General features: G+C 38.5%; 1 protein-coding gene across 2 annotated transcripts; it reads left to right on the top strand.

Annotated features, from left to right (window-relative positions):
- The first annotated feature begins 4345 nt into the window (after nt 1-4345).
- HSPA4L (heat shock protein family A (Hsp70) member 4 like) lies at nt 4346-26111 on the top strand. Of its 2 annotated transcripts, XM_032684874.1 has the most exons (19): nt 4346-4594; nt 8641-8698; nt 10131-10271; nt 11413-11535; nt 12904-13003; nt 14416-14549; nt 15157-15401; nt 15487-15563; nt 16701-16852; nt 17345-17451; nt 17857-17990; nt 19172-19374; nt 21321-21422; nt 21928-22065; nt 22392-22517; nt 23175-23282; nt 24258-24377; nt 24721-24882; nt 25328-26111. In XM_032684874.1, the coding sequence occupies exons 1-19, from the start codon at nt 4488-4490 to the stop codon at nt 25520-25522; spliced, it is 2532 nt and encodes an 843-aa protein (XP_032540765.1). In that variant the 5' UTR covers nt 4346-4487; the 3' UTR covers nt 25523-26111. The 2 variants fall into 2 exon arrangements, with proteins under 2 accessions (XP_032540765.1, XP_032540766.1); XM_032684875.1 differs by lacking the exon at nt 21321-21422 and having other exon boundaries at nt 4349-4594.
- The last annotated feature ends 305 nt before the right edge of the window (nt 26112-26416 follow it).

Here is a 26416-nt window from a genome sequence, read left to right as displayed (position 1 = left end):
ACACCATTAAGGTAGCTTTTACAAACAAAAATGAACACATTTTAAATCTTTATAATGATATTCTAAATATTTATTATGAACTAATGAGGGTGTTAGTTACAGCTTTTCTGTTTACAGTTATTTGTGCTCAACAGGCTATTACTGAAGAGCCAAGTCATTTTACAGTAGGACCAAAATTATACTTCTTATCTCCTGGATTTGACATACATTTTACAGAATTTGTGCAGGCTTCCATTTTTGTTTTGTAAAAGTACATTCAGTTCACAGCTTGATGACAGCTTTTAGTACAAAACCAGGATTTGTTTTCTTTTTCCTGCTCAGAAACTGTATTTGGAGTAAGACAGGTTTGTGGGTAGAATAATATCCTTTATTAGGTCAGCCCATGCAGCTAGAAAAGTAGTCTGTGTGGCACAGCTGTTCTTCAGGTGAGAGGCAGAATCAGAAATAGTACGAGCTGAGAGTTACTTCTCATGGAAGTTACTTACAATGGATATGACAGTGAATTATTAGCAATGAATGATGGATCTAGTTGCTAACTATTAGGTAATTTCACAAGGTAGTTCAGTAGCATTTTAAGTACATTTAATAATATAAATTATTGCTATGAAAATCATCCTTAAACAAGAAGTAAAAAAAACCACAAAAATGCTCTTGAAAAATCAGGACCGTTTTCCCTGCATCCCCGAGGAAGTTTTGCCATGTGATAATAGAAAGGAGTTGTTAGTTCCAAAGTGTCTGTATGCTTTTTTTTTCTAGAATCTCTTCTCTCAGTATTCCAGGAAGTCAAAAGAAATTCTGAATAAATGTTGGCATAGAACTTGCTTAGGTCATTTCAAAAAATCCCAGGGATACTTAAATTCTTATGTAATACCCACATACCTCTGGTAATCTGTCCTAAATAACAGAGACCTTGAAGCTTACGCCCTTAGCACTACTGACATCTTCCTTTCAGACTTATTATGATTTCACTGTCTTCATATTCTGCTTTATCTGCTCCATGAGCAGCAGGCCTGCAGTTCATGCTGTTTTTACTCCCAGGTGCTGGTAATTAACTTACTGCTAGGATAGGAAACATTATCAAAATTACTAAAAACATAAATTATAATCATAAGGAATAAGATAACAGGTTTACTAGCACAAAAGATGAGACTGGGAGAATTTTTATATATGTCATGGATGTATAAATATATTTTGTGGAGGATCCCCATTTCATTCATTTAGTTCTGAAGCTTTGGGTACAAATGAAGCTGATTAGTACGATTTTTAACAACTCCTTATCATGCTGCTTATTCTGATCAAAGGGGGGGGCCTGAATTAAATATAGCACCTTTTATTTTTCCACTTAAAACTCTATTGTCCAGATGGGATACATTTCCAAAATCACAAGCACACTACAGTTGCTGATTTCAGCAAAGTTTGTTTCTGTTAGCTAAGCAGTAATAACCATTACAAAATAGCCTTTCATTTGCATATATTCATGTTGCTTCAAAACAAAATATGTTAAATGGTTTTTAGCTGTGTTACTGCACTTACTTATATTGACTATATTTCATATGTGTATATCACAATGGCCTAAGGCAAGATTGCCTTTCTGTCATTATGCAGAACCTAGAACTTTACCTGGATATTGCAGGTGGATTTGATTTCAGATGTACTAATTTAAGTTAAAACTTCAACATTAAGTTAAAAAAAAGTATCTTCTCTCCAGTTAGAGTTGGACATGAAGAAAGGGATTTGGATTCATCTCTGCCAAAAAAAGTGTTCATGTTTTTTGCTAGTGAAGACAAAAACCAGCCCATAATATGATTTAGAGGACTCTACTGATCACTAATGAACTGCAATCTACTTGGTATAAAAATATTTCAGTGATACTAAAGAAGGAAAAGGAATTAGCTGTGTAAATTTTAATAGCATTGAAACAATTCAGAGCACCCTTAGGACTGGAGTGACCTCATTTAATTCCTAAGCCTTCTACTTGCCCAGTAGAGCTTAAAAGAAGCATCAGAAGAAGGATCACAGCCTTTCTAAATTTAGTCATTGCAACCAGCTAACAGAGCATGACACCAGATAAATATTTATTAGGCAAAAGATCACTCCCTTGGAGTAAGCGAAACACTAGGAAAAAAGTTCCTTAGAAAATACTTACTTGCCTCTTGTTTAAAATTCTCATTGTTTCCATTTTATTCACACTGAATGTTATGCATCTTGAATTTTAAATTACAGCTTGTCCCTGAATATATCCTGGTAACAGCAGTTTCCCTGGGCTGTCAGCAGAGCCCATATATGGACTCCACCTGGGAGTATGGATCTGCCTGGGACAGGTTCTACATGAACCACAGAAAACTTGTTTCTCACCTGTTGTGTTTTCACGGTATTTTAAAGCATGTGTCAGGACAGCAAAGGAATTTGTGTTTGTGTTTCTTTTTAAAATTGGCTTTAAGAAATACAGCCGTTAACTTTTCTCCCTGTCCCATCTCTCAAACAACATACAGAAGGCTCTTATCTGGCTGTCAGCATTTTAAGTCAAAACAGAGCCCAAAAATATAGAGCTCTAAGCACTTAGACACTTGAGACATAGTATTTCTTGAGAGAATTTTAAATGCCTGAGGATTCTTATCTCAGTATTGAAGATAAATCTTAGCATGCACATCCATGAGGAGACTTCTTTTTATTTCTTAGGCAATAATTTTCAATAGGGAAAGGAAAAATAAACCAAACTTTGTGGAGTACTGATAACTTAAGGTCCAAAAGAAGCATTTAGGAGACCTTTATGTAAATGTCTGGTTTCAAAGAAACTAAAGCTAGCAGCATTCCTAACATTTCTCCCCAGCCATTAAGTTTCTCATGAAACCCTTAGCTCATTGAGTTTGTACAAATATTTTTTTTGCTGCTAAAAAATCAGATGCAATCCATGGGCCAAGAATTGGCAAGACTTGGACAACCCCAGTTCCAAGATTTCTACAGTGGCAGTAGATGATAGGAGAAGAGATATGCTCAGACAAGTCTGTGGTTTATCTGACTGAATTGAGTTTTGTTCATACTTGCAGGCTGGGCATCATGACACTGAAGCACACAAACATGGCTTTTACAAAGTAAGAGTTTGGCTTACCCTGCTTATGTTCTTATCTCACAACTCTTGTCAAAGCAAAGGTCCACTGGCACTTTCTGGTTCACTTGCACAATTTCAGCTGGGCCTGGTTTAGTGAGGTTGCAGAGGCACTTAGGAGTATTTGCGTCCAACCTCTTAGCCTGGGGTTTCTATTCAGTCAGTAGTCATCCTCAGGTGGTGCTGCAATACCTTGAATCATTGGTTTTGGAAGAGGGATGGAAAGAGCAGAGCAGAAAGCAGAGCTGGGATGTGTCTCCCTGGCTACTGCAAGTGGGACTGGACCTGGTTTGCCTTTGTGATCCCAACACTAGGAAGTAAAATGAGGTAATTAACGCATATATAGTAGGTAAGTATAGTTATATATATAACTATATATATCTCTGGTCAGATTATGTGACCAATACATCTGTTCTAGAGCAAGCAGCAATCACAAGTATAGAGGCCATGTTGATGAGAACACAGCTGCGCTGGGCAGGGCACGTCTCCAGGATGAAGGACCACCGCCTCCCTAAGATCTTGCTTTATGGTGAACTTGCCACTGGCTGCCGCAAGAGAGGAGCTCCGAAGAAAAGATACAAGGACTCCCTGAAACAACATCTCAGCCTTGGCCATATTGATCACCATAACTGGTCTACTCTGGCCTCCAATCGGGAGGCCTGGAGACACACCATCTATAACGCAGCTGTCTCCTTTGAGAACTCACGCAGGATCACTCTCGAGGAAAAAAGGCAACGCAGAAAGAACCGTATCTTGCAAAATACACCATCTAAGGAATCTTTCTGCTGTGCCTTTTGCAATCGGATATGTCTGTCTCGTATTTGCCTCATAAGCCACCAGCATGCCTATAACAAATGTGGATAGAGCCTTCCCACTCCAGGCACGGCTGTATTAATGACCCCAATCACCGCCCGGCACTAATTGCTACGGATTGCTATAATCTCATTAACTCGAGCCGTGTCGCAGCCAATCCTAGCTCTAAGGGGGGCTCCGCGCTCCCTTTAAGGGCGCGCGGGGCGGTCCCGCCGCAGAGTGACGCGAGCGCGGGGCGTCGCTCCCGGTGGCACCCCTCCCTCCCTCCCTCCCTCCCTCCCTCCCTCCCTCCCTCCCTCCCTCCCTCCTTCCCCGCCTCCCTCGCCTCCCTCCCGTTCCAGATCCTTCTGGAAGGGCAGCGCCGCCCGAGAAGTGCCGGAAAGAGCCGAGGCGGAGGCCGGGGTCGGGCAGGTTTCCCGCCGGCGGCGCCTGCGCACGGCGGGGCCGCTGCCGGTTGGTGCCGGCGCTCCGCAGTGGGGGAGCGGCGGGCGCGGAGCCGGGGCCCGTCCCAGTCCCAGTCCCAGTCCCAGCGGAGCCGCGGCGGGCACGGGGAGCAGCGGGCGCAGCCATGTCTGTGGTGGGCATCGACCTCGGCTTTCTCAACTGCTACATCGGCGTGGCGCGGAGCGGGGGCATCGAGACCATCGCTAACGAGTACAGCGACCGCTGCACCCCGTGAGTACCGGCGCTCCCGGGGCCCGGCGCTGCTGCTCCGCCCGCCAGGGGCAGCCCCGTGTATTCTCGCGGGGCCGTGTCCCCTGCGCGCCCCGGGGCGCTCCAGCCCCCGCGGCGGGAGCCGGGAGAGTGCCTTTTGCCGAGAACAGGCGCAGCGGTGCGTGTGTTGGGGCTGGAGGTTGCCCGGAAGACATTCGTGTGTCTGCGTCTGGCTGTCCTGGCTGCTGCCTCTGCGTGTCCTTGAAATCCTGCGCTGTGCATGTGCCGCACCGCTCCGGAGGCACAGCGGACTTTTATTTCCGTCCTTGTCACGCTTTGTTTTCGGGTAGTCAAAGATCTCGGTGGAATGCATGTGTTTCCCCAGCTCTGGAACGCCTGCCAGAGCTGGAAGCGTTTTCATTAACAATTACATGATGGAGTGGTGGCGAGACTGGGAAGGAGGAGGACGTTGATTCACCAGGGAAATAGGGAAGTGGCGCGATGAATTCCCTCTCTTTAAACCTGTTCTTACTTGCACCGCATCTGGTGGCCGTGGAATACCGAGGTCTGGCGAGGAAGAGGGGGAGGCAGTGGGCAGCGTCTGTGATGATGGGATACGCAAGAGTAGGTGGAGACTTTGCTCCTCTGTTTCTATGGGATACGTCTAGTATTTTCATAGCTCTGTCTGTGCATAATTTTCAAGGAGGATTAAGGAATTCGTGTAATACTCATGAAAATCGGGGGTTGGATGGTGCTTCCGTTTATTAAAGGAACTTGTAGCCAACAGAGAAAGCTGTTACTGCTGTGTGAGGTTGTAGTAACCTCAGCGTTGCGCTCCTTTTGATGTCGGAGAAATGTAGGTGTTGGTTTGCTTTCTAAAAAGTTGGTTTTTAGAAGTGCGAAGAAATTGAGTGCTGAAATGCATACTTTCTGTTTTAATGGGAATACTGTTTAATACTCCTTTTATTCTTTAGAAAAATATACTTTTCACATTAACTCTGAGGCAGTCATTATCCTTGTGCACGTTTTATGAGAACTGAAATTCAGGGACTTTTCAAATTCAGTGCAAGGAATCCCATGAAGTTGTTGCCCAGAGAATCCTCAGGCAGCTGTAGTTTCCTTCCCCCTTATGATGAAGAACAATTCCAATTCTTAGTTGTTCTTGGAGTATGTTCTTTGCAGAAAGGCTTCTCGGCACTTAATATTTTTCACATTAATATATGATTAACTGTACTTTCAAGATACTTGCAGAGGGATTATGAAGCATGTACAAGTTGGCAATTACAGCATCTGGAGTACATGTACACTTAAAGGCAGTGGGTGTCTCACTTAAAGTGACATTTTCCTTGCCCTTCTCTGTCTCAAAATACAGTAATACAAGACAACTTGAGGAACATCTTTCTAGCACTGTTATCTTGAGGCAAACCAGAAAGGTCAATATAAATGTAACAAATTTATTACTGTTATGTAAGTTTGTAATAGTTGCTAAACCTTTACTTCAGACAGGATTTGAATGATGTAGACAGATCTAACTCTTGAATTGTCAAAACTTTTCTTCCTCTTGCGCATAGCAACACAGGAAACGTTTTAAATGTTTCTATACAGGTGCTTACGTCATTCAGATACTTAAATTAGCTAATAGTTAACATGGATTGGAGATGTCCCAAATACTTGTGACTTACTCCCAGAAATCCAGAGTCTGCTGCATCTGTGTAGCGCTGTGTAAAAATACCTGGACAAGCCAGTAACCCTTTCATGTGCAGGGTGCTGTTATTAAGCCATGTAAAGATCCTGGCACAGGGCCTAAAGATAGGACAGTCCTGGCTGTGCTTTTTCTGGGCAAGGCTCATCAGTGCAGTCAGATTCCAGCTTTGGAGCTGGCTCAGATACCTGCGCAGTGCTGCTGTGAACATCATCATTTACAGCATACAGACAAAAGCAGTGTAGACTTGGGGAAGATCTGTATTACCACAGTTTAACATAGGATTCTTAAGTCATAAATCCAGTATCCCTGTTGTTAAAACATTCAGGTGGTCCTTTGTCTGAAATGTACATCCTGTAATCTGATGCTTGGGATTGTTAGTGTTTGTAAGATGTGTATCATCTTGGAAGCTTTAGAACGAATATTTCTAGAAGGAAAGGAGAAAGATTTTGCTATGAAGCCATCCATTTTGGTAGAACTTGTATATTTTAAGGCTTTTGGCCCTTGCATCTCTTTGGAAGTTAACTGATGCTTGGCTTTTTCTGAACTTGCAATTCCAACTAGTCTGTTGTACATGTTTCCAGTGCTCCTAGCACATTAAATTCATGGCTAGTGGCCCTTTCAGGTGCTCTCCCTCACCACTGTAGTTTTGTGGGAAGAGAGCCAATTGTTGGTAGCTCATAATGTTTTAGTAACTTTTTTCAGACCACGTGTGTTTAGTGTGATCACAGGCTGTAATTAAGATCATGAAGGTAACATCTTCTTCAAAACAATGCAGGGAGAGGATTGAAATGTCCTTCCAGTGAGGAGAGTTGCTACCTTAGTGAAGTCTGGGTACTGCTCTACAGCTCTCTTCAAAGCAAGCTGAGGGTAGTGGTAAGGGAAGCAGTTCAGTATCCTTGTATCCTTAGGGTGGATGTTCTTCCTAGAGGACTGTTTTGGATACTGCAGAAGTTTTTGGTGCCAAAGAGAGCACATTCATTTTTTGGCATTGTTGCTTCCCAGCCAATGGAAGAAGAAACCATCCATCCCTCTGTGCTGGAAGTGAGTAATTGAAGTAAACCCTGGCAGGAGCTGTGGTGTGTCAAGTAGCTTCTGACTTGATGCTTCATGCTCTGCGTGGAGTATGTGCCAGTAATTGTCTGTCAGCAGAGTCAGATTCCTACACTGAAAAGGTGTGATACAATAGCAGTAGTTTGTAAACCATTTGCTTACTGTATAAAGAGCTCTTTTATCTGACCTTCATTAATTATCACAAGGTATGATTGGGAACTGTAGCATTGTGACGTTAAAAATGGTGAAAGCTGAACTACATATCTGAAAATGTAGAGCAATGCCTTGTCTGTTTGCAGCAGTGAAATCTGGAGGTTTTGTATGTTCAGTGTGGTGTCACAGAGAAGAGGTTGCTAGAGGATACTCTCAAATTACGGTAGCCTCGTTGTAGTGATGAGGGAGAGGAGGCAGGAAGTAATCTGCTGTAGTGACCTTTATACATTCATTAAACAATTACAGTTACATTTGAACTGTATGAAATCTGGGTTGTATCTGTTACTTACTCCTGAATGGTTTTAGCCAGATTCATTCCCTTTTGGGAAGAGTTCTATTTCAAATCTGTAATGTGAAGTGTGGTGATAGTAACTTCCAGAAAAAAACCCAACCATTTCCAAAGGTGGTGGTGAGGGGGGCCAGATGGTGACTGTGACCTAGGGCAACCTTTGCTGAACCAGAGGGATGTTCAGTGGTGACACAAGAAACAGCAAGGGTCTGTGGACTGTATTAGAGCTTCCAAAATCCTGGGAGCTGTTCCCAGATATCCCCCCTTTTGCCTGTTTGCAGCATGTACTTGGTAGTCCTCAGTTACGGAAGTGCTCAACAACTTGTGGGCTGTTCAGCTCCCCTGGCCTTAGATGTTTGGGTTTTTTTCCAGTTGTTGTGTCAGGATTGTTGGTAAGGGCTCTTGCAATGTGAATGTGGTCCTGTCAGACTCAAGGGTTTATTGAGTCAAAAAACCCTGACTGGTAAAGTTCAGGTTTTTAAATTAAATGTCACAGGCTTCTTTTCAGTTATCTGTGACCTAAAAATGACTATTCATGCCTTTCCTTCGTGATGAGATCTGTAGAAACTTTTACAGAATTCCCTAAATGCAATTATAATGACAACAGTGGCAGCGCATGCAGTTTCTAAAGTAATTTGAAAAGAATAACTAGAATTCCACTTCAAGTTCTGGTGCTTTATGCAGTAATGCTCTTAAACACCACATCCATATTCTGCTACTTGAATTTTTGTGGATATTTTATAGTACCATGGAAATGTTTTATGATGTTATCTTTTAAAGCTGATATTTTTTTTTTCTGTTTTTACTTAGAGCATGTATATCTTTAGGATCCAAGACCCGAGCCATTGGGAATGCAGCAAAGAGCCAGGTAAATTGATGACAAACTTTATTGTGACTTATTAGACTTATGTCCTGTTGAACTGTGGGAAGACAAGTAACAAATGAAGTTGATAATTTTATGTTTTGAAGTGAATGTTGTGCAGTAAGTGTATATTTCACAGTTACTGCTTCAACAATATTAACAACCCTATATTAAAATTGCAACTGTATTTCTGCATTGTTTTGTCACGGGGGGGGGAAGAGAAGAAACAGAAAACCTTGTTTGTTCACCAGTAAAATAATATTATTTTCTTGCTTACTCATGACAGCAAGAATAGAGTTCGTAATTAAATCTCTACTGGGGTGAGGAGGGATAATGAGCTTATGCTTTAGAAAAGCTGAAACTGAAGTTGAACAGAGTTTCATAGAAATACTGGTTGTTGCTTATAATGGGAAATGAGTGCATTTTAGTTATGTACTATCTCACTTCGGAGCTTTGAATGAAAGTGAAATTTCTCTGATCCTCAGTAAATTCACTTGCAACCTAGGAAAACCTCCCTTTGGGGAAAAAAACCACATGTTAAAGATTTGTAATAGACGGTATGAATCTACAAATTCAAAATAGGTCAGGTCTTGCTCTCTTTTTTTGTGTCCATGCACGATGTTAGCATGTTGAAGACTTCCTTCCCCTTAGATTTGCCTGGCAGATGTGAAGGTAGTAGAGCCCTCCTGATGTACCATGAGCAGGCAGTAAATGCAGAAGCCATATTATTACTTTCATTCTGAGCAACTTTACACTTTTTATCTGAGCTCAGCCCCTGAACTTTGCTGCTGAGAAAGTGTCCTGTCAGTATTCTTCCCAGCTGGAAAATTTGCTGTTTAGATTAGTAAACTAGTTCATCTTGGACAAGATTACCCTGGAGTAGTTTCTTTTGATAGCTTAAATACTGTGTTCATTGGGATTTCTTTCTTCTGGCCCTTTCTTTGCTTAAAAGCCTGTCCTTAAAGTAACTGGGTTAAAACACTGATGAGAGAACAGATGTGGGGAGACTTCACATCCAGTTGGGATCTGAATTAGAGGAGAACTTCAAAGGAAGTGAAATGTGTTCATTAGGTGAAGGTTCATATAAGGTTATTGTAGGTAATAACTTCATTTATTCCTACTGACAACCATTGCAACAATATACGATCTCAAATATTGCATAATGTATCAGAAAGTTCCTCTAATGTAAACACCACAGTGAAAATTGATGGCAGCAAGCTAATGAATATTACAGAGAGAAGTAAACTTCAATTTTTTTAATGGAGGTCATAGATAAAAAAATAGGTTCTTCTTTCTCTCCCCACATGTTTCTTTCCAGTGAATGTGTAGAGCTTTACACAGGTCAGTGTGTGAATTAAACCCAACATAACAAGAGTTTCTTTCTTCATGGTCCTCTGTAGCCTGCATGTCACAGGTAATTAAAATATGTTTTCCACAGATTGTCACAAATGTAAAAAATGCATTACATGGTTTCAAAAAACTGCATGGAAGAGCATTTGAAGATCCTTACATACAAGCTGAGAGGACCAAACTTCCCTATGAACTTCAGAAGATGCCTAATGGCTCCGTGGGAGTAAAGGTGAGTTAAAGCTTTGGGCAGAGTACTTTTAGAGGTAGATTTGGACTTTTGTCACTTCTTGCATGAACAGACTTACATTTTCCTAAAGAAGGCTCTAAATTTATTCCTGTTTCTCTCAATAAGTCCTGTACTTTCTAACCAAGATGTCGATCGAGATTTCTCATCAGTTTTATTTGCTTTCCATAGTAATTTCCATTACTAGCTTTTCACCTTACTCTACTAGATTTACCTTCAAATATGTTCAAATACCTTAAAAAACTACTGTGTGTGATTATTAGTTTCCCTCTGAGTTTAGGTCTTAGACATGCAGAGACCAAGTTTTGGGAAAACAAGATAATGCTCTGAATATAAAATCTGAACAAGTTATTTGTAATTTGCTTCCAGACTAAATGGCTGGAAACTGCTCTTCTCAGAGTTCAGGCTTTCTGGCTTCAATTTCTGAATGTGTCTATTTTTTTAGCATTTTAATTTGGATCAGGAATGCACTTTTGAAGCAGATTTCCCAATCATCCTCAGTGCTCTTTGAGTTGCTTTTTGACAGGGCTTCATACCACAAAGTGAGTTTTATTCTGTACACCTGGTCATATCACAATAATTGCTAGTGTAAATATACATCCTTCTGGTTTTCCCTGCACAGGAGTGCTTGGGATTGCTAGAGAGACAGTAGTCTCTCAGGAATTCAGGACACAGAACTTCACACGAAGGCTGAAGATTCAGATGTATTTCCTGAGCAGGGCAGGACTGTTAGAATTGCCTTGTTTGCACCTTCCCTGCCTCATGTGCTTAAGTGACCCTTGCAGGAAGAAATGTTCCTTGGGTTTGCTCCAAAACTCTTATTTTCAGCTTGTGGTAGGGTTATGTATAATGCTTTGTTGTTGTTTTTTAAATTAAAAAAAACCCACATGAGCAACAGAAATACTGTATCGTTGTGAATAGCCCCTTGAGATAACTGAGGTGTTAAGTTTTCCATAAAACAATTTGCACCTAAACTGAACTGTTTTGAGATTTGTTGTAGGTAGCACAGATCTGTAACATCAATTGTTATGGCGTTATTTGTGTCTAAAGTTTGGTATTAAGCTTCATCACATCTTCAGAGAAAAGTTGAGATGATGGATTACAGAATCACAATTCTCTGTTTCAGGTGAGATACCTTGATGAAGAGAGACTTTTTGCAATTGAACAGATTACAGGAATGTTATTGGCCAAACTGAAAGAGACTTCAGAAAGTGCTTTGAAGAAGCCAGTGGCAGACTGTGTGATCTCAGTAAGTGGTAATATATTTATTGTAATCTATAGATAGCTTTACATAAACTAGGACCAGTTATACCGTGTTGCAGTGGGAATAGATAGTGGATAGAAATTGTATCCCCAAAAATAGGCCTTTGTTAAAGGTTTTCCAAATGAGAATGCTTTTGGAATTGTATGTGAGAAGATGAAAAATTTGTTAAATCAAGAGCGTGTTTTCAGAAAGAACATATTGTTTAAGCTAATCCAAACTGTCTGTCTACAAGGGCTGCATATAGTATTCCTGATTACTGTAGTTCCTGTTATAAATGGAAGCTGTCCTATGCGTAAGCATATCCTCCTCGATTCCAAAGAACCTTCCCAAATTCATGTTAAATTTCTTTGTTATTACCTAGTTGAGTGCTGTTGTAGTGCAGTTGAGAGTTGCCTAAACTCTCTGAGGGTCATAGTAACAATTTGAGAAGCCCAAATTACTTGGCTTTGTTTGAAAAAGTCTTTTTATTTGGTTGGTTTGCCCATGATTTTTCTAGCTGATGGCCTTCCCCTTGAGGAGGTTTTGTTCCTGATATGAATTCCTGTGTCTGCTTTTCACATGGTTTTTGTTTACTGGCTCAGCTGGGAAGTCTGGGCGTGAAGGATTGGAGAGACATTGCATCTGTCAGAGACATGGAAACTGGAAAGTCATGTAATTTAGCTGTTAGAAATCCACTTTGATGTTTTTCCTTGCTTCCTTTTGGTATACAAAGACACTTAGAGAGCACCTCCCATGCACAGAGGGATACACCACAGTGGTAGCCAGCAAAACACACTGTGAATGTGGTTCTGACTGACGCTGAAGATGTGCCAGCTGATGGCAGCCAGTTTCTAAATGAGTTCTGATTATGCTTTGGCTATTTTTGATGGCACTGAATGTTGTAGCTCCCTGTAAGCTGGCACTGTGCTGGAGGTGATATTTGAAAAATGAATACAGGTTCAGGTTTAGTTGCGGCATCACTGCAGTGCTTCTGCCTGTAACTTATTTTTGGGCCGTGTGTGAATATTTATTGTATTGACTTTGTCCTGCACAAATGTTTTCAGTAACTAGTAATGACTTTAAGAATCTGAGAAAGCATTTTCAGGGGGATTTTTTGTGGTGCTTAAATCGGCTTTATTTAAAACAACCTTGGATGCCACTTCATTTTTGTCAAATTTTGAAATCTTAATTAAAATATGAACTGAAATGAATTAACCACCTGTTTTATTCAGACTGCCTTATTAATTTGTGGCTAGCTCATAACAGTTTCTTGTGGCAATGACATTTATAGGGTAGCTTAATGGACAAGTCTGACTTATTTAAATTAAAAAATCCATATTCCATAATACCCTGTGTTTTTGTTTTTGGAAACAGGTCCCTAGTTTCTTCACTGATGCTGAAAGAAGGTCTGTAATGGCAGCTGCGCAGATTGCAGGATTAAATTGTCTGAAGCTGATGAATGAAACTACAGCAGGTAAAGGGCAGAAACTTTTTTTTTTTCCTTTTAAATCCATTCAGGCTCTTGAATGTGAGGGTGATGACATCCTGCTCTTACAAAATTAGGAGCTTGAGAGAGAGCTGTCTGGGCTGGTACTGCCCAATCCAGCTTGGGAACTGGAAACACCGCAGTGGGGTGGTGTGCAACACTTAGGAGGCGTGATGGAAGTTGGGGTTTGCTAACTTGAACGCAGTGCCACTGGGGGATAGCTTTGGAAAGCTGGGATCTGTGCTTACCTCTCAGCTGTACCATGAACCTACAGGAGCTGTATCCGGAAGGCCTGAGCTACCTTCTGAATCTCTTCATGATCCAACTGGGGTGTGCACCTGACCTAAATTCTTAATTGCTGTATTAAATAATAGTACAGTACAATATTATCAGATGTGTCTAAAACATTATGGTAAATACATTCTTTTACATAGGTGTGTAGTGGGGTCTTCTAATTTTCTTTCCAGCTTTCTAGAAGATGGGTATATTGAAGTAAAAATAAAACTCATGGAAGCATTAGAGAAATACTTTTATCGTAAGCTAATACTTAGTTGAAGTGATAAACATTGAAGGGAAATTATAAAGTATAATCCAAAGATTTTTCATTTTTAACTACTTAATGTGTATGCTTTAAGAGCTGCTTCTACACAAATTGCATTTTTATGCACTTCTCCAAAAGTGGATTTGCTGATCATATCTACAGACAACTTGAGCTATATGACTTTTCAGATCTCCAAGTCAACTGAGTCTGTGGGGTTATGACAGTTGAAACTTGAGGCAATCCTGTCAGCTGCGGCAGTGGGACAACTGGTTCTATAAAGTAACTTCCCTCTTCTGGTCAGGGTAGAGCATAGAAATACTTAACACTTTATGGGAACTAAACATGGAGCTGTTTAAATCAGTAACTTTTATTTTTCTTGATCGAAGTTTTCTTTGCGCTTAGAAAGTCTTAAACAACTTTCCAAATGAGTGCTGGGTAGTGAAATCTTAGATTTGTATAAACTAGTCTTCTAAAATGCTTTTTTTGTTTGTTTGTTTCTTGGGTATGCGTGAGTTTTGCAAAGCTAAGATAAAAAATAATGAAAGTAAACATTTCAAGGGGGAGGTGTAAGCATGAGGCTTAATCTGTGCAATTTCACAAATTACAATGTTAATTTGGCTGCAAGCAGAACTGAATTACAGGGTGATGCTTCAGTGTTAAACCTTCACTTAACATTTCTTTCATCTCTTGTCAATGAAAAATGTATTTTCAACATTTTTTCAACATTTGAGCAGTTGTGGAGGTGTTTAGAAAGGGTAAAGAATGGGTACTGTGTGTCTTTTGGTAGTGCTTTTAATGCACACTTTACATCTTGCCCTTAACTTCCATGTTAAACTGATGTTAAACTGATGTTTTTCAGTTGCATTAGCCTATGGAATATACAAGCAAGATCTGCCAGCCTTGGAAGAGAAGCCAAGAAATGTGGTCTTTGTTGATATGGGACATTCTGCATATCAGGTTTCCATCTGTGCTTTTAACAAGGGAAAACTGAAGGTAATCTTTTAAGTCATGCATTAAAATTCCATATGCCTGAAGTATTTAATATTCAAAATACTGCTCTTTGGAAAGATTATTTTTTAAATGTCTATAGCAAATACTTTTAAAACGTGGAATACAAAACTCTTCTGTTGTTTTTTGCTATTTCAGTAAGTCAGTTTTTGTAAAATGCAGAAGTGAACTATCCCAAAGTATGTTTTGAAAAGTGCTTGATAATTGAGCACACTGCAGTTTTTGTGCCATGTTATATTACTGATATATTTGCATAGTCAGGTAGTCTCAAAAGCATTGTAGTTGTGCAGCTGACTTACTCATGGGAAATTCTTGAACTGCCCAAGTCACTCCATGATGCTGGGGGGTTTTTTCCAAGTTGAAAGTCTTAAATCCAATAGGATGCAAGGTAAAACTGAACAGTTTTCCCTTCCTGCTTTGGAGACTTTTGTCTATGAGCTGCTACTGGCTGAATGCTTTTGTGAACTTGTCTTTGGTAGCAAAATGCCATTTGAAGTCACATGGAAGATGATAGCACATTTTGCTGTGTTGAGTAAATGACACAGAACAAACATTGTCTAATAACTTCTCATCTTTCTTTCTCTTCTGTCAGGTCTTGGCTACTACCTTTGACCCTTTTGTAGGTGGTAGGAATTTTGATGAGGCTTTGGTAGACTACTTCTCTGAAGAATTTAGGACAAAATACAAACTGAATGTAAAAGAGAATCCGCGAGCACTGTTGCGATTGTATCAGGAATGTGAAAAGCTCAAGAAGCTTATGAGTGCAAATGCTTCTGACCTTCCACTCAATATTGAGTGCTTCATGAATGACCTTGATGTCTCCAGTAAGATGAACAGGTGCGGTGTGCTGTTTTCACTGAGGTGCAGGGGAGGGTGGTCTCTAAGCTGCCTCATAATGTGGAACACTCTTCCTGTCCTGCAGAGCTCAGTTTGAGCAATTGTGTGCTACCCTCCTGGCCAGAGTAGAGCCTCCTCTAAGAGCAGCCATGGATCAAGCAAGTAAGTAGGAGTTAATTTAGGTACTGCTAGTAATCCAGTTATCCTCTATCTCCTTAATGATTATCTTTTTAATATATTTTTGTATTTATTAGAATTGCAAAGCTAAATACTGAAAAGTTAAATGTAAGTTCCATTCATACGCTTGTCATGACTGCATGATCCCATTCCTGCCTCATTTATTGCACATGCCACTCTGCAACCTTGGTTATTGACCCTCATTCACCCTGTGTCATGGAAAAGGCTGGCACTCCGAATTGATTTAAAAAAACACAAACCCAAACCAAGCCAAAATTATGATGGGGAAAAAATATTATTCTTTACTGGAACCTTTGGGCCAGCCTGTTCCATGTGATACATACATGTCTTCACTGACCTGAGAATTTGGCAGTATATTCTTAAAACAAGTTACCAGAAGCATGTGCATATAACAAATTAATTTCTTTTTTGCCTAATGTAGTGTAAAGGAGAGAATTAGACTTTCACGGGAAAAGGTTTTACCCCTAATTCCAACATCTTCATCTAAAAGAAAGGGAAGAATTCTGCTTCTCTTGTGACTTGGCTAGATAGCTAATACAGAAATTAACAACCTGAGTAACATCTGAGCAGAGCTGTTCAAGGACTGATAGTTTGAGATTATTTATACACATAACTTCTTAATTCTGAATTCAAGATAACCTGCAAGCACAGTCTACTATTTTTTACATATATTTAGCTAAAGGTTTTGCTTTACATTTTTGGCAACCAAGATTGAGCCAGCCATAAGATGAGGTATATTTGGGTTTCATTTTGTTGTTCAGGAGAGGTGAGGTATTGTCCAGTAGGGCAGGGCTCCTAAAGAAGACCCAATTTTACACTTTTGGGTCTATTCACACCAGAAAGGGGATGGACATGCTGTTCTCATTGATGCTTGGCTTCTGCATTTCCCAGGTTTATGCAACTAGAAACCTTTGTAGCCTGCAGGAGGGACAGAGAGTTACAAAGATCTTGTCAGCTGTTAAATGCCTTCAGTGCTTGTCACAGTGTCAGATAATAAGAAGACTCTTACCTTTTCTTCCTTTTTTTCTTTTTTTTTAGTTGTCCAAAGACAGTTTTTTGAAATCTTGACGATAATTTAAAGCCATGCACTCTCTTTTCTAGAACTTCAGCGTGAAGATATCTACAGTATAGAAATAGTAGGTGGGGCTACTAGAATTCCAGCAGTGAAGGAACAGATCTCTAACTTTTTCTGTAAAGAGATAAGCACCACACTAAATGCTGATGAAGCTGTTGCAAGAGGCTGTGCCTTGCAGGTATAGTTATTGAAATAAAACTTCGGTATTGCTACTTTAACATCATGTACTAATGAAATAAAACTAACCACAAGCAAAAGGTGCTACAGCTGAAACAAGATACAGAGTCTTACTTCTCTCAACAGTTTGTCAGAAATTATTCTGTTACATTCATTAATTTGCTGCTGTGTCATGTTAAAAGGATAGTCTTGTTAGAGACCTGTTAAGTTTGATGACCGAAATTCTGCTGTTCCACTTCCGTGTAGTCGTTTGAAAGCTTTGCTGGGTATCTTCACTGAAAATCACTGGGGAAGTAGCACCTCTTACTTTAGTTAAGTCTTTCAGTTCAACTAACTATGAGAAGGTTCTGTTAAAAAAAATTCTATGATAAGTAGGACCTCCATATGACCAATATGATTTGTAGCCTTTTAGCACTTAAGTATTAATTCTTGTACTTGTTATTTATTTGATTATATGGATATAATAAAATTTTGATCTTTTTTTTTTTTCTAGTGTGCAATTCTTTCCCCAGCTTTTAAAGTGCGTGAGTTTTCCATCACAGATGTTGTTCCTTACTCTGTAACATTGAGATGGAAATCATCTTATGAAGAAGGAACAGGGTAAGTTGGTACAGTGCCGACTGAAAAGTGTGTGTTTGTATATCAAGAAAAATGTTGAGCTGTGGGGAAAAAAACAGGCCTCTGGCTTTGAGGCTCTCATCCACTTGAACTGTTTTAGATTTTTTTTTGCACTGTACCTTTTTGATTTCCAATTACTGCTTAATAATTGGAAGTACATTTAATTAAGAAATGTTGCAATGAAGTTGCTTAGTTTTTAATAAGTGTCATCTTGAATGCAGAGTCCAGCTTTGAGAGCAAGAGGCTTTCAACCTCCAAATGTTGTCATAAAATGACTTAAATTACTCAGCTGTTTGCATGGCTGCTGATCATTAACATACCTGGATTTTCATTATCCATTAAATTATGCTCAGAAGTTTAACCTCACTTAATGTTTTACTGCTTTAGGGAGTGTGAAGTCTTCAGTAAGAACCATGCTGCTCCATTCTCAAAAGTAATTACTTTTCACAAGAAAGAGCCTTTTGACCTGGAAGCTTATTATACCCATCCGCATGAAGTGCCTTATCCTGATTCCAGAATAGGTAAGGAAATGTGAATAGAAACTCCTTACCCAGCTCCTGTTGATATTGGGAAGAGTGGTTCTCCTTTCTTCTAAGATCGGTCACTTCCATATTTCCTAGTTTATAGTAAAGCTTTGGTTCTTTAGAAAGGCTCAGCACAGTCTTTTTGGTTTAAATGTAGTGATCAAACAGTATTGACATCTTTGTTGGACAGTTCCTAAAAAAAATTCTGCTTTGTTCATTTTATTTTTAGTTTCTGAATGCTTTAAAACAAGTAGGTACAAGGAGTTTTTAGTGCTCTATTGTCTGGTTCTTTCAATTTCTATAAAATTGATAAAGATCTTATGTGCCAGCTAGCCTGGATTTTTCAAAGAAATTGGATCAAAGGAGCTGTTACCTGTCTGGACAGGTAACATCTAGTGCTATCCATCATGTCTCTTTCTGTTAATATGAGAACACAAAAGATAGGCATTTCCTCAATTTAAGTATCTGTAGTAGAGTGTAAAGAATTAGATGGTATGAATAAGTTTCTTGGTAGCTAATGCTGCCTTATTTGCAGTATTAATACACTCCTCAGGGTCTTTAATTCAGGATTTTATTTCCTGATTTATTAATCAGATATAAACTTGGTACTGTTTATTTAGCTGTCTATGCAAGAAGTCTTCAGGAAGAAACATTATTCTTTATGTGTGCACAGTCTGCATCATCTACAGTCAAATTTCCAGCAAGTTGCAAAATGTATCAACCTCACTACTTCCAGAAGCCTTGATAAGCACTGTTCATTCTCCAGGAAGTGTAGTGTAGCCTTGTTATCAAATTCATCATTCAAAATCTCTGTTAACATTTTATTTTGCAGTGTGAAGTTTGAGTTACATGGACAAAAGAAACCATTTGAGATCATCAGAGTAATTTCTCTAGTGTGATGGTTACAGAAGGCAACAGAGAAGTAGAATACCTAGTAAAGTGGTATCTTGCTTTTTTATGAAATACAGATAATTAGTAAGATGTTTTTGCTTTATCAGTGAACTGATAATAATTGGGGAACCAGGCTTTAGTTTATCTACCTGCAGCTTACATTGTAGGATTGACAACTAAGTAGAAAGTTTCCAAGTAGTTCAAGTTACGTGAAGGTGCTGTTTAAATTAACACTCTTTCACTACTTTTTTGACACAACAGTTAAAGCCGTCTTTGTTGTTTTCAAGGGCGTTTTACTATTCAGAATGTTGGTCCCCAGCCTGATGGTGACAGTTCCAAAGTGAAGGTGAAAGTGCGTGTCAATATCCATGGCCTTTTCAGCGTGGCTAATGCTTCCATAATAGAGAAGCAGAACATAGAGGGGGATCACAACGACACACCCATGGACACTGAATCATCGAGTAAGAACCAAGGCAGAGATGAAGAGCTGGTATGTAAACTTGGAAATATCTACACTGTAATTCTGATAAGAGAGCCAATAATTGCAGATTAAATCAGTCTTTAGGTTTTGACAGTTACTGCTTCTCCACCCTTAAATTACTTCTTCAGTTATGTAACACATTTCTTCATGTTTATTATTGAAGTACTAGTGAAGTGTGGCACTAAGAAAGAAAGAAGAATGTAAAACCAGATTCTAAAGAATAAAGTGATTTTTTTTGTTATTGTGCTTCACCATCTCACCAGCATTAGCATTATCTGGTGTTGCTAGCAAATGGCAGCATATTTAATGAGATCTGTTGACAAATTAATCTTAGGGTTTGTTGTTCCTCACGCAGTATTTTTTCAATGAGTAAAATTTATATATGGTAGCCTTGGCAGCCTTTCATTTAAGATTTGTTCTTAGCAGCTTTTCCCACTTTAGTTCAATATACTACAGGAATTAGAGCAAGTGGTTACACAACTAGCATTACATAATCTATATAAGCAACTCCTTAAATACTACATTGCTTTCCAGGAACGTGAGCATATTTGAAATACTAAATATGATGCAGTTCCTTGTGGGCAAGTGTTCTGTATCTGATGTTTGTAGTCAAGTGGAAAAGGATTGGAAGTGATAGAACTGGCATTTAGTCTGAGGCATACTGCTCATGGAGTTCACTGGGTGTTCAGTACACGAGTAACTGCTTCCGTCCTCAGGCTTTCCAGCTCTAGTACTCCATTTGTCTAACATATCTTCTGTTTCACAATGGTGCTTGTCAGCAATTACCTTTCAGTATTGAGGATGATCCCCTTGACTCTGAGGAGGAGGTTTGTGGTGTATATGTGTATTATTTCCCCTCTATAGCTATTTCCTGTAGGTAAAGCAGTTCCTAATGTTGTTGGCTTTTCTGTGTGAACAGTAAGAACAGTAAATTTAGCATTTCGATTTTTTTTTTTATTTTTTTTTTTTCCCCCCTACTCTGAAGTGACAAAACTTACATTTGGTAAAAGTAACCTTGTTTTCCACTCTAAACTGCAACATATGCCTCTGTGGTAGAGTTTGAAATCCTTAAGTGACTTTTTTTGTATTTTGGAGAACTAACAGTAAATGATTTTTCATGAATATGTAGTTTATGAATCCAGAAATCTGAATTCCTTTTAGTAGAAGCAGTCTTGGATCTTTCAGACTTCATCTACAGCTCCTTAGTTATCAGTGTGCTGGATGTCCAAATATTAGAGTCATCCTGAAAACTTCTCTTGAAAGTGTTTTTCAGTGATGACAGGGAGTTGTATTACTTAAACCAAGTGATCAGCACTAGTAATTAGTGGTGTCTTTTTCAGATTGTTAAATTTAGAATAAAGCATAAGTGATGAATTTAGGATAAATTTACAGATAAATTTAATTGAAGCGTGCTTTATTTTGGGTGGCAAGGAGGGAAGACAGTTGGTCATGTACTCCAAGAGGCTACTACTACAGAAATTAATTTTTATTAGTCTCACTGTCCTTGAGACAGATGCAGGTAATAATTACGATGATTAAATTACTTCTGCTTTGGACTACAAACTTTAAAGTTTAAGTCAAAAATTATACAAGGTCAGAGTTCTGGCTGTTCCATAGAGAACCCATTGTTATTGCCTGTGTTGGTGGTGTGTTTCTAGAATGTTCTTTGCTTGCATTTTATATGTATGCATTACTAATTTAAAGTGAAGGGAGTATTCACAGGGTTTAGTGTAATTATGTTATGGGTTCAGACAGCAACATCAAAAGGCTGAGTTCATTTAATTTGAAAGATAGAAATACAAGCAATATATCAAAACACCTGTTCAAACATGGTGAATCAAAAATTTTTAGGATTGATTCTGAAGGTTATATATTGCGTGTGATCTACTGTAACTGACATCAGTCTTAAATCTTACAGCAAACCATTGCATTCAGTTATGTAACTCTCTCTCTAGGATAAAATGCAGGTTGATCAAGAAGAAGGTGTGCAAAAAAGTCAAACTGAACAACAGAACCAAGCAGATGAGGAAACTGAAAATGCTGGAACCGAAACAAAAGTTTGTATTCAGTACTGATAAGACGGTTTTTTGCCCAGTATTCTCACACTCACTGATTTTACTAGTTGCAGAATGTAGGATTGTATTTAAAGAAATGCATATTTACATAACCATTTCAATAAATGAATATATGTAGGTTAGGAATCCTACCATAGCACTTTAATTTTCAACACAGTATGGTTAAGAATTTGAAGTAGGTTTCTGTTGTTCAACCTAATTTTATAGTGAAGATGTAATTTAGGGAAACTTACGAAATACTGTAAAGAATAATAGCTTCTGAACAAGTTTTCTTACAGCTCTTTATGTTTAAAGAAATTAAATTTCACCAGTTTGGTTCAAAACTGAGGTAATGGTGATTTTGAATACAGAGGAATAATTAGGTGCTAAATCTATATAAAATTAATTTGTAGCTGTCTTAACTAGTTTTATTCGTCTCTCTTTTTTGAGCATAAATGTAGTAATATTTCCATTCCTGGAAGTTTCTTAGTAGTGTCACTCTTTATAGGCTTCTTCTGGAGAAAAGCAAGATCATCTATCCCAGCCAAAGGCTAAAACAAAAGTTAAGAGTATTGACCTCCCTATACAGGCAAACCTCTATAGGCAACTGGGACAAGATCTGATCAATTCCTATATAGAAAATGAGGTAAGCAGCATAAACAGATGACCACTCAATGTCGCTGTGAATAATTATCTAAAATAATTGGCAACCATCAACTTACCCAATTTAGAATTGTAAGGGGGTTTGTTTTTGTTGGGGTTTTGGTGAAATTACTCAGTTTCATTAGACTTAGCTTACACTGTTCTGGTTGTGCTTGCAGTGCAGATGACTTACACAGAGGTGAACACTTTTATCAGTAATTGGAAATTAGCAGGCTTCTGCCAAGTTCTGTGGTACACTTTCAAGAGAGTAGTCACTGAGCTTGACATTTAAAATGCTTTTAGTTTTAAATAAGCTTTTCTCCACCCTAGGGGAAGATGATGATGCAAGACAAGCTTGAGAAAGAAAGAAATGATGCTAAGAATGCTGTTGAAGAGTATGTGTATGAATTCAGAGACAAACTGTGTGGAGTCTTTGAGAAATTTATCACTGAAGAAGTAAGACTTGCTTATATGTTTCAACTGTTGGAAAAAGTTCCTTTGTATTAATAAGTTTTGAGCGTGGGTTCTGGGAAGGCTCCAGCAGTCTCTTGGACTAGTTTTGGAGTAAGAGATGGATCAACTTCACAAAAGTGAAGTTCAAATTACACTTGGACCTAACATTTGACTTGCAAGCAAGCAGAGTTCTTTATTGTCTGAGAAGTTCCTCAGTGGCAAAGAAAGATTTGGGATGCAGGCAGAAAATAAAAATCCTATGGTCAGCATAGGAAAGCAGGCCACAAGCTTCTAGATGGTGTCAGTGGGTAGGAATAAAAAAAAAAAAAAAAAAAAAAAAAAAAAACAGATAATATGGAATAATATTAAGAAGTGCATGGGCTGTCTTACATAGCTTTGGGACTGATTTTATAACTCCAATAAACTTCACCTGCAAATCAGATGAGTAGGGCTGTCCTCCCTCTCTTATCACTCTGTAAAATCTTGGCTTTGAAGTCTGTTAATTACTGTTTTCCTTCACTATCACTTTGAATGTTTCAAGCTGATGAAACAGTCTTTTTTGAGTAGGGGTGAAGTGCAAAGAAGGTGTGTTCCAGTGGGAGAAAAGTCTCATTTGATGTGTTCCCTTCTGAACTGGAGTGTCCCTAACTTGCGTTGTAGGATTCAAACAAGCTGACCTTGATGTTAGAGGACACCGAAAATTGGCTTTATGAAGATGGAGAGGACCAACCAAAACAAGTATACATGGATAAGCTTCAGGAATTAAAAGTAAGGTTTTAAGTTGCTTTCTAGAAAAGTCATGCATGTATTTATGGGTTGGTGTTCAGGTTGTATATATAAGTTATTTATGAAGCAAACATAATATTTAGAACGAAAACTACGGTTTGTTTTAATGAGAGTTGTGCTCCTAATTTGAAAATGGTTGAAATGAAGCAGGCTGTTACTAGTGACAACAGATTTAATTGCTATGGGAATTTTCTGTCAGTCTTGTTACAATCTGAAGGAGGTTTTTGAATAGTTTGACTGCCTTCCTGGGTAATCAGAATTACACTCCAGACTATATGCTCTGATTGTCCTGTTCTAAGTGGTCTTCTATTGCTGTATTATAAAACCCAATTTTTGAGTCTAATGTCTAACAATAAAGGCTGAGAGTGCTTTAACAGTAGCTTCCACTGTATCATTTGATCAATGACAAAAAAAAAACCTTAAATACTTTAGATTTTAATAATCTCATGGGCAAAATGTGAATTCTGATGAATGACTAGCTACTTTGGAGTAAGTTGAAGTATATCTCTAGCCCTAGGGCTCCAGCTGTTTTTTCTGAAGTCAGATTTCCTTTGTGGGAGGGATAACTGATGGAAACAGCAGTGCAGATCCAGGCAACTGCCTGGATACCACTATTCAAGAGAAGGAAAAACAGACAGTGGATAAAACTAGAAGTTGTCAGATTAATTGCTTGAAAATTAAAGCATCCATTAAATCTTGATTTGTTTCTGTTCCAAAAGCTCTTTTTGCAGAAAACTGCAAAATACCAAGCTTGGTAAGGATAGGTACTACTCCTTTGTTTAAACCTCTGGGATTTTTTTTTGTTGATGATGCACTAAAGAAACATGCAAAGATTTAGCTCTTGAGTGGGTGAGAAAAGGACTTAAAGGCAGCCTTCCTTCCCATGCCTCATTTTATTCTTAGACCAGACTAAAGGAAATATGTATTTTGTAAAGATCTTTGTGCTTACTATTCCAGAAATTTGGACAGCCTATTCAGGAAAGATGCATGGAACATGAAGAGAGACCAAAAGTTCTAAATGAACTGGGAAAGAAGATTCAGCTCCTTATGAAAGCAGTAGAAGCATACAAAAATAAGGTAGAAATAAATTATTTAGTGATTTAAGGATTATAAGTGTTTTGAGTTTGGCTGTAGAGCTTTTTGCATTTAAAAAAAAATCCTATAGGATTAACTCTTAAACTGCTTTAGAAGGGCTGTTGTACTTTGACTCCTGAGAACTTGAAAACTGTTTTGCATTGCTAGCAGAAACAGCTTCTTCATAAGAACATAAATCAAAGATCATTACATTTTTCATGGTCACTTGGACCACTTGAAATGGATCTCTCAAGTTATGGCTGTTACGAGTGTTTCTGTAGCTTCTAAGATTAATTTAATTGGTGAGCAGCATATATTAATTGGTGATACAAATATCTCTTCTTAGGATGAAAAATATGATCACCTAGATCCTGCTGAGATGGAAAAAGTTGAAAAATACATCAATGAGGCTATGAATTGGTTGAACAGCAAAATGAATGCCCAGAATAAACTAAGTCTGACTCAGGATCCAGTTGTGAAAGTGGCAGAAATACTGGCAAAATCTAAGGTAAAAAAAAAAATCATAAAGATCATTGTTGCATTCTAATAAGCTTGTCTTGAACCAGATTTTGGTTGAGATTTGAGGTAGAATATTACATCTACAAATATTTTAAAGCTATTAAAAGATTTATACAGAGGGACCAACACTTTCAGCAATCTTCAGTGCTGGCTCTTGAATTACAGCATACCTCTGCATAAGCTTTTTTAAATACCAAGTTACAGCACCAGACTTTTTGCAGAATGGATTGCCATTTAGGTTTGTAACAGATCAGAAGTTCTTTAGGTAGTGAAAGGCTTATTTTAAGTTTCTAAATTTAATAGAGTTGAGAAGTCTAATCCTTGAAAATTGAATTCCAGGCTGTTATGGACCAGAAATGAATGAGAGATGTTCTAGTATAGTACAGTTGCTGTGGCACCAAATGACCTTGCTGTCTCAATTCTGTCACAATTAGGAATTGGATAGCTTCTGTAATCCCATTATATACAAGCCCAAACCGAAGATAGAACCTCCCAGTGATGGGCAGTCAAAAGCTAATGGTGAACACAACGGACCAGTGAACGGACAGAGCGGTAGTGAAACAAAACCTGAACCAGCAAAGGACAACCCTCAGCAGACCAAACCCTCCGGAGAAATGGAAGTGGACTAAATTTTGCTTTTCTTTTACTTAATTAAAATAGTGCAAGTAACCGCAGGGTCCATTCTTTTTGTCTGGTACACACTTCAGATATTCAGTTATTCTTAGCCAAACTTCTGTCATTTGTTGATGAGTAGTTTTGAAAGTGTTTTATGTTAAGTACACCTCTGATGTTCATTTCCACTGATGCTGCTTATGTGGAGCTTTAGCCAAATGTAGATTGTATAAGTCAGTTTAAGCTTTCCCGATATATTTTATATCAAACATACAGAATTGATATATAAATGGCAACAATCTACCTTATTTAAAGCTTTTATTGTGAATAAACCTCAGCTCCTTTATTCAGGAAAGGATACTGTATTCCACTACTGATGCTCAAGTGTAGATCTAATCGCATCATTATTTTGGAAAAATATTGGAATTGAAGTGGCAAAAGCTGTCACTTGAAGCACTGACCTTTTCTAGTTATTGTATTGTTATAATTTAAATATTAAAATAGAGGTTAGTTGGCATACCAGTCGATCTTGTTGATGTACCATGGGAATTGTACGGTCTTTTTCATATAAACTGAATAATACAAGCTTAAATGTGTTTCTTTTTTTAGGTTCCCGTGCCACTAACAATCTTAGTTACAAACAGCTCCAGTATAGTGGCTCTGCCATGTGCTGAAATTCATGGTCTTGGTGCACACCGCTGTACATAATGTACTGTGCTTATGATAGGATGATGCTAATGATAATAGGATGAAAGGTTAGAATTCACAAGGCCTGTTGTGTAGCTTTCCCTTGAAAATGTCTTATTGCACTTGTTACTATTTCCACTTCTTTTGTTTTGAATTAAATTTACATCGTGTCTCATGCTGGGAAGGAGAAACAACAGAAATGGTGCTGCACAAACTGGATATCA

This window comes from Chiroxiphia lanceolata, chromosome 4 (assembly GCF_009829145.1).
Source record: "Chiroxiphia lanceolata isolate bChiLan1 chromosome 4, bChiLan1.pri, whole genome shotgun sequence".
Taxonomy (NCBI): domain Eukaryota; kingdom Metazoa; phylum Chordata; class Aves; order Passeriformes; family Pipridae; genus Chiroxiphia; species Chiroxiphia lanceolata.
Note: the sequence above shows the minus strand (reverse complement) of the source record. Positions and strands in the feature narration are given on the sequence as shown.

Coding starts and splice junctions, on each gene's coding strand:
- HSPA4L (XM_032684874.1), top strand. CDS start 4,488: ATGTCTGTGGTGGGCATCGACCTCGGCTTTCTCAACTGCTACATCGGC. Junction 16,853..17,344: donor CAAGAGGCTGTGCCTTGCAG/GTATAGTTATTG, acceptor TTTTTTTTCTAG/TGTGCAATTCTTTCCCCAGC. Junction 17,991..19,171: donor TTATCCTGATTCCAGAATAG/GTAAGGAAATGT, acceptor GTTGTTTTCAAG/GGCGTTTTACTATTCAGAAT.